The sequence below is a fragment of the Chiloscyllium plagiosum genome, unplaced genomic scaffold, assembly GCF_037043375.1.
Source record: "Chiloscyllium plagiosum isolate Xiang-an unplaced genomic scaffold, Cpla_swu_hap1 HiC_scaffold_4, whole genome shotgun sequence".
Classification (NCBI taxonomy): Eukaryota; Metazoa; Chordata; class Chondrichthyes; order Orectolobiformes; family Hemiscylliidae; genus Chiloscyllium; species Chiloscyllium plagiosum.
In genome coordinates, this window is record NW_028270142.1 from 114630539 (window position 1) to 114642784 (window position 12246).

The window sequence follows — 12246 nt, forward strand, 5'->3', positions numbered from 1 at the left end:
CATCTGATTCCATTGGTACTTTGTGCTAGACTGCATTTCTCCACCCAAAGATTATGCAACAACTTTGGATTCAACAGAGCCTGATGCAGCCTCTACATTAAACCTTCCATATCCATTACCTTATTCAATAGCCTCCACTGGTTGAAGTTATACAAGCACAAAAGAGCATTAAAGATATTTTTGAAGTGTTGTAAATCGTATCTGCTCCAAATGACTTTCTGATCTAAGAAATGTATTTTGAGGCATGTGAGGAAACCTAATGGGGCTGGCAAAATAACAAGTATCACAAACAAAGTGATGATTGATTGAAGTTTTATCCTGTATTCTTCTATGAATGTCTATTCCTCACAGAACTAGTTCTGAGAATACATTTTTAATGCTTTTGATATAATCTCTGATGCTTTGGAGGACATTTCTGTTCCATCATTCTTGACTGTGAGCTGTCAGTTCCAGTTCTCAATTTCTCAGCAGCACTGGGAAAACTCATGCATCTCTGTCTCAGATTTCTCACACTGATCCAGAGGAACAGGGCATAAGTGACACAATCAGCGGAGGAACAACCTTCCCCTCAGCCACTCACCTCAAGAGAGAGGGGATAATCACAACAACTCTCAAAAAGGTTGACACTACCCAGGATACCACCTGATTGGCATAACATCTACAAACATTCACTCCCTCCACTACTGACATTAGCAGAAGTGTATACTATCTATAAGATGCACTGCAGAAATTCATCAAGGCTCCTTAGATAGCATCTTCCAAGCCCATGACCACTTCTATTCAGAAGGACAAGGGCAGCAGATACATGGGAATACAAATTGCCAATTCCCCTCCAAGCCACTCACCATCCTGACTTGGAAATATGTAGCTGTTCCTTCACTGACAATGGGTCAACCTCCTGGAACGCCTTCCCGAGTGGTATGGTGGGTCTAAATACATCAGACGGACTGCAGCAGCTCAAGAAGGCAGCTTAGCATTACCTTTTCATTGACGAGGATGGGCAACGAATGCTGGCCTACATTCCAGGAAGTTGACAGAATTTGAGGATGAGTGTTGAAAGTATAGGGAGGAGCAGCAAGATGTGTTGGTATGAAGAATGTGCACAAGAATGCTTGGGAGGTCAGTCTCATGCAAGCTCTTGTATTAAATCCTGGCTTGAGGGAGTGCCACTTTTTTCTGCTGACAGTGCCTACCATTGCCTGCTGTATCCATGGAACCCAGTATTCCCCGTGGGCCTTCAGAGTCCACAAGGAAGATTCAGAGATTCAGAACGATAAGCTTTCCACAAGAGACTTGCATTCTTGTGCTTGCTGTTGCCTTGGGAACAAATATCAAACATAACCTAAACAGCTCATGATGAAGCTTACTGCTAATAAAGCGAGATCTCCAAACTGTTGCTAGCATGCACCATCATCACAGCCAACAACCCCTCCCACTCTCCCAGCCATCCCTTACAGCCAGCAGGTCAGTTAAGCACAAAATCAATCTTTTAAGTGGATTTTCTATTCATAACTCTATTGCAATGAGGAATCCTTGCTACTTCTATTAAATAATAATGATCTGGGTGATGAAGTAACTAGCTTTGAGGAGAGCTGAACATAAAACATGCATTAACTCGGTATTTTTCACATGGATCAACGTAAACAAATATATTCTCAAAAGACAAAAGTTGACTTCTGTACCCATAAGTGGTTCCAAATTGTCAAAAGTAAGCGAAATGGGCTTAACACTTGCATCATGGCCACTGGGCTTTATTTACCTGTACTGCATTGTCTCTGATGTGGTCGATGCCCTCAGCTTAGTCATCAGGATCCTCACAATGTTGAAGAGAAAGACAAAGTTAACCTGTTCAGAAAAACAGAACATCATAACTGCATCTTATAATAAACATGATTGCAATTTACAGTGTGAATAACCGCATTTGCATTTGCCATTCTATGAAATTTTGTTGAAGTTGCATTTCTAACTAGAAGCATCTTACCCTATTCTCATCATTGACAAATGATGCAGTGAGTTTGGTTGGTGGAAAACACCAAAATCAATTTACATGCAGTAAAATCCTATAAGCAATGAAGAAGTTGGATTACCTTAGGCTTGATCAAACTAACCTGGTTAGAGTGGGAGAGCTGATCATGGCTGGTGAGAATACTGTGGTGCTCGGAGGAGAATTCCTAATTCCTTCTAAAAAAAAATTTACTTTGTATTTGGTTATTTGGTCATTGTAATTGGTTAAGCCACATTGATTCAGGGCAGCTGTTTGCTGCAGGGATCCTAAATAGAAAGCACAATGTCCCTCAATTACTTTTGTCAATGACCTAATGCCTTAAGATGGCCACATTCAAAGCCTAAGAAATAGACTGGCCAAACATTGGGTCAGACATCTCGCATGAGCACTGTACTTGGAATGCAAGTAGGCTCTTGCTGCGCATGTTTGATAGTTTAATTTATTGGCCTGAATGTTTAGCTTAACTGATTCTTTTCGGCCACAATGCATTAAACTTGGAGGCACGAGGTAACCCTAATGAGGAGATTTAGAGTTTAGAAGGTGTTTACAAATTCCAGGTTTTAAGCCAGCAGAGCCAACACAAAAATATGATATGTTTTTCAAAAATCCTGTTGACATATTTGCATGTGGCACCTCAAGTGTGAAAGACATTTGCAAGATGTGAGATTTTTGTACACGGAGTGGTAACAGCCTAACTTGTCCTACAAAATAGGAGACAAAGGAACTTTGCAAAGAGAAATTAAGCATTTATATGTCAATACTGCTAGACAAAATTCCTTGTGTCGATTTAATTTATTTTCATCAGTGTTGTTAAACCTCATCCCAATTATCACTCTTCTCCAAAACAACAAACTGAAACAACAATGGTGAGGCTACATAAAATTAATTTTTTTCAATCACATTTAAATAGACAGCAAAGGCTAAAGATTTCTCTGGCCACTATGTGGAAACATCATAAATGTTCTCCTTGAGACTTTTTAATCAACTGTACATTTTAGATCCCAAGTTCCTACCAGATAAAATAAGCCAGTTTCCTAGTTTGGGTTTCCAGTCTGTTGAGGTGACTGTTTGGATGTTAACACCTGCAGACCCTTTTTAATTTTCAAGTGAAATAACTCCTCAGAGGCTGGTATCTCATCAACAAGTCACCCTTTACTTACACGTGGAGCGTCCTTAACACTGATCCAGCTTCCTCAGAGCCAGCTCTCAGAGTGACACTATTCATATTGGTCAGCCAGGGCTCCCTGATTAGACTAGATTAGCAGCTCCAATCAGATAATTTGTTTTCTATGAGGTCCATCTGGCTTACCTTGTTACAATCACCACATCAGGGCTTTACCACTGCCTTTAACCTGTCCTACCTCCTGCAATGCCATAGCAGCAGTCTACATGGGAACAGCTACCGCGTATCCTTGATAAGTATGTATCTGTCAGGCAGGGAGGAAGTGGTCGAGCGAGGGAGCCATGGTTAACTAAAGAAGTTGAATCTTTTGTCAAGAGGAAAAAGAAGGCTGATGTTAGGATGAGATATGAAGGCTCAGTTAGGGCACTTGAGAATTACAAGTTAGCCAGGAAAGATGTAAAGAGAAAACTAAGAAGAGCCAGAAGGGGACATGAGAAGTAATTGGCAGATAGGATCAGGGAAAACACTAAAGTTTTCTATAGATATATCAGGAAGAAAAGAATGACTAGAGATAGATTAGAGCCAATCAAGGATAGTAGTGGGAAGTTGTGTGTGGAGTCCAAGGAGATAGGGGAAGCACTAAATGAATATTTTTCATCAGTATTCACACTGGATAAACACAATGTTGTCAAGGAAATTACTGAGCTACAAGCAACTAGACTAGAGGGGATGGAGGATTGCAAGGAGAAGGTGTTAGCAATTCTGGAAAGTGTGAAAATAGATAAGTTCCCTGAGCCGGATGGGATTTATCCTAGGACTCTCTGGGAAGCCAGGGAGCAGACTGCCGAGTCTTTGGCTTTGATCTTTATGTCATCATTGTCTACAGAAATAGTGCCAGAAGACTGGAGGATAGAAAATGCTCTTCCCTTGTTCAAGAAGGGGAGTAGAGACAACCCTGGAAATTATAGACCAGCGAGCCTTACTTCAGTTGTGGGTAAAGTGTTGGACAAAGTTAGAAGAGATAAGATTTATAATATAGAGAGGAATAAGTTGATTAGGGATAGTCAACACAGTTTTGTGAAGGGTAGATTGTGCCTCACAAACTCGTGCCTCAAGAGTTCTTTGAGATGGTGATGAAACAGGTAGATGAAGGTAAAGTGGTCGATATGGATTTCAGTAAGGCATTTGATAAGGTTCCTCACAGTAGGCTTTTGCACAAAATACGGAGGCATGTGATTGAGTGTGATTTAGCGGTTTGGATCAGAAATTGGCTAGCTGAAAGAAGACAGAGGGTCATGGTTGATGGGAAATGTTCATCCTGGAGGTCAGTTACTCATGGTGTACTGCAAGGAATGTTTTGGGTGCATTGCTGTTTGTCATTTTTATAAATGACCTAGATGAGGGCATAGAAGGATGGGTTAGTAAATTTGCAGATGACACTAAGGTCGGTGGAGTTGTGGATGGTGCTGAAGGATGTTGCAGGTCACAGAGGGACATAGATACACTACAGAGCTGGGCTGAGAGATGGAAAATGGAGTTTAATGTGTAAAGTGTGAGGTGATTCGCTTTGGAAAAAGCAACAGGAATGCAGAGTACTGGGCTAATGGTAAGATTCTTGGTGGTGTAGATGAGCAGAAAGATCTCGGTGTCCAGGTACACAGGTCCCTGAAAACTGCAATCCAAGTTCATTGCGTTGTTAAGAAGGCATACAGTGTGTGAGCTTTTATTTGTAGAGGGATTTTAGAGTAGGGTTTTGGGCCCACGAGGTCATGCTGCAGCTGTACAAAACTCTGGTGCAGCCGCACTCGGAGTATTGCGTACAGTTTTGATCACCCCATTATAGGAAGGATGTGGAAGCTTTGGAAAGGGTTCAGAGAAGATTTGCTGGGATGTTGCCTGGTATGGGGGGTTGGTCTTCTGAGGAAAGGCTGAGGGACTTGAGGCTGTTTTCGCTAGAGAGAAGAAGGTTGAGAGATGACTTAATTGAGATATACAAAATAATCAGAGTGTTAGATAAGGTGGACAGTGAGAAGCCTTTTCCCTTGGATGGTGATGGCTAGCATTAAGGGACATAGCTTTAAATTGAGGGTTGATAGATAAAGGACAGATATCAAAGGTAGTTTCTTTACTCAGAGAGTAGTAGAGGCGTGGATTGCGCTGCCTGCAACAGCAGTAGACTTGTCAACGGTAAGGCCATTTAAATGGTCATTAAGTATTAAGTAAATATATGGATGAAAATGGAATAGTGGAGGATAGATGGGCTTCAGATTGCTTTCACAGATCGGTGCAACTCTGAGGGCCGAATGGCCTGTACTGCGCTGTAATGTTCTAAGTTCTGTGTTCTATAAATAGATATTTCCTGTTGGCAGCAGTGGACTTTCTCTTGCTCGGGAAGCCCTAATCTGCAAAATAAATTACGGCCAGGACTGATTTCAACTTTCCTGGGTGAGGAACAGTAAAATCTAAGCCCAACAATAAAACTTTTAATTCAACCTTAATGACTTTTTAAAATTTGTTCCATTAAATTAGGCGGTACCTTTAAACAGTAACTCACAGGATTCAGGAAGAAAAGAAATATTGTGATCCATCTCACTGGCTCCAAAGTTCTATATCTCTATATTGGATTCCATCCAGTATTCCATATTCTCAAAAGTTAATTTTACTAAAATGCCACCCAATTTTACATTTTTAAATCTGATATTACTGACCTCCCCAAGCAGTCTGTTGCACACATTTGCCATAAACTAAGTAGTAAAGCTTGTTTGTTCAGCTTCACTCTCCTGTGATTATGAATTTGAACTGAATGCACTTTTAGTCGTCTGTCTTTCAGATGGAATTTTAAAGCAAAGGCCTCTACTGCCTTTTTTTATGGTGGACCTACAGAAGATTATTTAATAAAAAGCAGGAGAATTCTCCCAGTTTCTTGTTTAACATACATCCCAAAGCAACATCACTAAACAACATTCCCATTTATGCATGCAGAGTACACAAATGAATCACTGTGTTTGCCCACATTCTAACAGTGACTATTATTCAAAAGTACCTCAGTACCTGTAAAGCAATATACAACATTCTGAAGTCATCAAATGTACCATATAAATATAACTCCTCTCTTGCCATTTCTTCCTCCTTTGTGTCACTTCTTAAAATTGACCTCTTTGACAAAACTTCGGGTTACCTGCCTTAATATCTGTTAAAATGATTTGCCAAACTTGATAAGTCTGATAATGCTATTGCGCAACACCTTGGGTCATTCTAAGACACTGAAGTTGCTGCATAAGAAAGAAAACAGTTGTTTTGACTTTTGGAAAGTTGTTTTTTGACTTTGGAAAATTGTTGTTTTGACTTTTGGAAAGTTATTCTTTTGACTTTTGTTATGTTTGAAATTTATTCTAATATTAATGAGCACCAGAGAGAAAAATACAATAAAATTATTAGCGGTGTTAGCTTTTAGGTGAGTTCACTAATTCACAATTTCCCTAAATAATTTTTGCTATTGAATAGTTATAAGGCAAATACATTTTCTGCTAATGTGCTCAGCCCTGTTTTCAGGCATTGCTATCATTATAAAAGGTTTTCAGTTCCAAACTGATTTAGTACCAATTAGTGTCTTTAATGTCAGTGCTGAGTAAATGCAGATGGAGGGAAGACTGGTTTAAGTTCATTTTGCAATCGTAATGATTTTATTCACCTTTTCTTGGGGTCAATATGAATTTTTTGTCTTTAACTCAACGACTGAGCCTCGAGTGTTCCTTAGTTCTTCAAGAGCATTGCCTAAACAGTGCAACACCGGGAGGGGAAATGTACAAAGTGATCAATTATTGCACCCCAGGAGGGCCAAGAAATTGAAACCTACCATAATTAACTGGCTCAATGTTGTTCTTTCCCATATCAAGACAAATCTTTCCAAATGACACAACGTTCACCACTTTGTTCCATTCCACTAACTCAATGCTTTGTAACACTGTCTGATTTACTGCTGTAATAATTCAATATCTTTCTCAAAGGCTCTTTCTCTAATATATATGCAAGTACATTGCTATAAGAATTTGTAAACTAAAAGAGAGGGGAGCTGAATGGTACAATGAATTAGAAATAGCCTTTAATATCTGAGACCATAAGTTAAATACAATCTCTGTGTTCTGAAGCATGTGGAACACATAATCACAGAAGTAAAATATTAAGAGGGAAGTATAGGGAAAAGTCAGTGGAGTATGTGGTTCAGTAAAACTTACACCAGCGCAGCAATGTGGCAAAGGAAAATCCTAGGGAGTGAACAAAGGGAACAGGAGATAATATTGGGGAACACCTCTAATCGGCATAGAGAGTTATTAAAAAAGATTATCATAAAACAAAGAGCTGTGGATACTGAAGATCTGAAACAAAAACAGAAACTGCTAGAGAAATTCAGCAGAGCTGGCAGTATTTGTGGAGAGAAAGCAGAATTAATATTTCAGGTCCAGTGAAGGGTCACTAAACTCAAAACATTAATTTTGCTTTCTCTCCACAAATGCTGCTGGACCTGCTGAGCTTCCCCAGAAATTTCTGTTTTTATTTCAGTAAAAGAGGATTCTACGTTATTACTGAAAATTGCTGGGCTGCATATTTGGTGTCAGACACTTCTGCTTTATTGGACTGCAACCTGACAATTACTCGGACAATCTGGGGAAGTCACACTAGTTCTCACAAAGGGTGAGATCAAGGTCTTTTGTCTTTGATGTCAGGATCCCAAAGCAAAGCCCAAAGCCCTGCTTGGGAACTCTGAAATGAATATACTGTAAGGGAATAGGGACACATACTGCAGTTAAAGAAATTCAACTGAAGTGAAATCCCACCTTGTAGACCCTACTACTCCCTTCGGTTGCACAAAGAGCATCTGATCTCCTGCCTTTATCCTGACATGCATTCCAGATCCCAAAGGACAGTGGCTTGATCCATAACATTGAAATTATGCAGGATGCAGCAAACAAGCTAGAAGCTGGAGAGCCCTTGAGCACATGCTGCAGGAACCTTCCCACCGAGTGATCTAAGCAGGGGGATCTCCAACTTGCTCAAAGGGGTTGCAGTTGGTCCATTAGTTCACATTGAAGGTGATCTGACCTTGTTGGTGGGCAGTAATCCGGAGACTAAGCCTAACGTTTTTCTTTTGTTCGTTTGTTCTTTGGATGTTGGCATCCCAAGATGAGCTAAATTGCCCATCCTTAGGTGCATTTGACAGGCTGGTGGTGAGCTGCCTTCTTGAACTACAACTGCAAGCTGTTGGTGGACCCACAAGACTGTTAGGGAGAAAATCCAGGATTTTGACCCAGCGACATCAAAGATATTTTTCTAAGTGGTATATTTCCAAGTCAAGCTGGTGAGTTGCTTAGAGGGGAACTTGCATGAGGTGGTGTTCCATTGTATCTGCTGCACTTGTCTTTCTAGATGACCACTGAGGGTGCTATCTAAGGAGCCATGGTGAATTTCTGCAATGCCCCTTACAGACGGTATACACTGCTGCTGCTGTGCATTGGTGATGGAGAGAGTGAATGTGGATACAATGCCAATCAAAGTGGGCTACTTTGTCCTGGATAGTGTCAAGTATCTTGAGTGTTGTTGGAGCTGCACCCATCCAGGCAAGTGTGGAGTATTCCATAATATTCCTGACTTGCGCCTTGTAAGTGGTGAACAGACTTTGCAGAGTCAGCAGGTGAATTTGTCACTGCAGGACTCCTTGCTTCTGATCCACTTTTGAAGCGACTGTATTTATATTGCTAGCTCAGTTCAGTTTCTGGTCAAGCATAACCCCCAAGATGTTGATAGTAGGGAATTCAGAGATGGTATTCATTGAATGCAAAGGAGCAATAGTCAGATTTCCGTCTTGTTTGAGATGGTCATTGCTCAGCACTTGAGTGACACGAATGTTACTTGATACTTGTCAGCCCAAGTCCGTATAATATCCTATAGTTGTGTCTGGACTGCTTCAGTATCTGAGGAGTCGCAAATGATGCTGAACATTGTGCAATCATTGGTGAACATACATTCCCACTTCTGACCTTATGATGGAGAGAAAGTCATTGATGAAGATGTTGGGCTTTGGACACTACCCTGAGGAACTCTTGCAGTGATGCCCTGGAGCTGAGATGATTGATCTCCAATAAGCACAACCATCATCCTTTGCGCCAGGTAGGAATGACTCCAACCAGCAGAGAGTTTTCCCTCTGATTCCCATTGACTCCAATTTGCTAGGGCTCCTTGATGACGCACTTGGACGGATGCAGTCTTGATGTCAAACTCCATCACTCTCACTTCACCTCTGGAATTCAGCTCTTTTGTCTATGTTTTAAACTAAGGCTGTAATGATGCCAGGAGCTCACTTGTCCTGGCAGAATCTAAGCTGAGATTATTGCTATGAAAATGTTTGTTGAAAGCACTGTTAGTGACAATTTCTATCACTTCCCGATAACCGAGAGTAAACTGATGGAGAGTAATTGGTTGGATTGGATTTTGTCTGCCTTTTGAGTACAGCACATACCTGGACTGCTTTACACATTATCAGGTAGATGCTAATATTGTAATTGTAACAGAATAACTAGGATAGGAGTTGGGCAAGTTCTGGAGCACAAGTTTTCAGTATTATTGCTGGAATGTTGTTAGGATCCTCAGCCTTTCTGGCACTCAATGGTTCCAATCATTTCTTTATATCTCAAGCAATGTATCATAATGGTTGAAGACTGGCATCTGTCTTCATCTCTGGCATTTCTAGCCAAGACTGAAATAGATCACCTATTGGGCACTGCTGGGTGAAGACTGCTGCAAATGCAATGATTTGCTGTGCTCCACTGTCATTGAGGATGAGGAGATTTGTTGGTTAATTAATGACCATCATTCACAGTTAAATGTGGCAGAACAGCAGAACTTAGACCTGATCTGTTGGCTATGGTATGGTTTAGCTCTAACACTTGCTTCTTAGCATGCAAATAGTCTTTTTTTTGTTTTGGCATATCAACAGGTTGACACCTTGACTTTAGGTGGTGCTGCTGCTCCTTGGCTGCCCTCCTGCACTCTTCATTAAATGCTCTGTGAATAGAATTGTATATGTCCAAATCCATGCATTACAACTGGTGGAATCTGAATTAGGTAAATAAATCTGGAATATAAATCCAATCTCATTATTGGCGACCACAAAGCTATCATTGATTGTTGTAAAAACTGATTGTGTTTATTAAAATGTCCTATAGAGAAGGAAATCTATCATGTTTAACTGACTGGTCTATGTGTGAGTCCAGACTCAAAGCACTGTGGTGGCCTCTTAACTGAAAGACTCTAGCAAACCACTCAGTTCAAGGGAATTAGGGATCAGCAATAAATACTGGTCTTGCCAGTGATACCCACAATTGGTGAAAGAATTAAGAAACCCATGTGTCACAGTAGGAATGAAAGGGGGCTGTGTAACCCTTGTCACGAAACACCCATCCTGCCACGAAACACCCATCTGTTTTGGAGTCCAGAAGATGGTGACATTTGCTAGTTCCCGCAAGAAAAAACAAAATCAAGGCGTTGTCAGGACATTCACCATTCAATTAGATGAATTTCTCATTTTGTCACAGTAAGATAATAGCCCTTGTGGTGGGTGAATCACTCCATGTTAATAAGGAGAACATACATGTCTGCCTTGAAGCATCAGGATGCCTGCAGTCCTGGAGAATCACTATGTCTTTTTATCTCGGTCTTCAATGCACACTGAAATGAAAATGAAGTCTTCCCTCCCCCTGTACTGTGTCTCTGTCAAGTCCTAGCTTTTTCTGAGGGCAGTGGATTGTGATTTTGCTAATATCTCCTGGAAGCATCCAGTTCTGAAGAACAAAAAGGCGAGAGTGAACTTCATAACCAATAGGAAGGCAGTCCTTGTCCAGATTTCAGCTTCTTGTTTCTCAGAAAGGGATTGACACAATTCTGTCACAACTTAATTAGTGAAACAAAGGCTTCTGGAGCACTGCTCCACATCAATCCCAAAGTAGGTTTCTGCTTCTTGAAGACTTCCTTGGGGTACAGTCTTCTAAGGAGAGCCTGCTTCCTATTTATGCCACACAGTTGTTCTCACCTCTGCCTAGTCATCTATATGTCCTGCTTATATTGTAAAGTATGTAGCACTGCAACTACCTATGCCATGCAGTGCAAATTTTCTGTATATGGATGGTCAGTAGAAACTTATAAAAATTGAGACACTAAGGAATTTCTTGCCCCAGAGAGTTCTGAATGTCTGGAATTTTCTAACCCAGAGAGTTGTGGAGACGAGAGCACTAAAGAGGAGGTAGATTTTTTTGAAATATCAGGGAATTGAAGGCTATGAGGAACTGGCACTAAAAATGAGTTGCAGCCTGGAAAACATCAGCCATGATCTTGTTGAAAGATAGGGCAAGCTTGCAGGGTTGAATGGTCTACTCCTGCTCCTATTTCATATCTTCAAACACTTCCACTACTTTGGAATTCCACACAGTGCTTCCACTAACTTTGCCTCAGCACATTAAAATCAGAAGTATCTCAGCTACAGCTTGTTGAGTGGCCGTTTAAATAGCTCTGGTGCCAGTGGCTTCTTGAATCCTCATATCTATTACTTCAGGAGTGAACAGGAAAGTTTTGACAGTGAAGTAGGACATGGCACGGGGCATGGTAACACTAGGCACATGGACACACAAGATGGCCGCCAGACCACAATATGAAGAGAGACAGCAGAGCAAACATAGATACGGCCTGCGGCTACCAGGATGCCAGCACAATGTACTCACAACCTAGTTGATTAGTTTAAGGCGGGTGGGGGAGAGAATATATATGAGTAGTGTATACTGCCCACCGAAATGTCTGGGTCCAGCCAACACCTTTGATTGAAATGCTAACTGTTTGATACAGACCCAATACAAAGTGCTAATAGCCAGGGCTACAGTAATCATCCTTCTCAGGAAGAGCGATAAGCAACCATTACTACAGTAATGGACTTCTCTGCAGACACTGAAATTGACAATGTCTGCGCTAAAACTGACAATGATGTGGTGAAATTAACAAAGACTGCGCTGGAACTGACAATGACTGCAATGAAACTATCAATGATTCTGCAATGTTTACAATACACAAACTATGT

The 12246-nt window shown here is 40.9% G+C and overlaps 1 protein-coding gene across 2 annotated transcripts in view; it reads right to left on the reverse strand.

Moving 5' to 3' along the window:
• The window catches only part of LOC122548922 (corticotropin-releasing hormone receptor 2-like), a 203352-nt gene that overhangs the window by 25334 nt on the left and 165772 nt on the right, over positions 1–12246 (reverse strand). For both annotated transcript variants that reach the window (XM_043687903.2, XM_043687904.2), the window contains one exon: positions 1760–1845. In XM_043687903.2, the coding sequence (XP_043543838.1) occupies positions 1760–1845 (86 nt within the window). The remainder of the gene's footprint in view (positions 1–1759; positions 1846–12246) is intronic.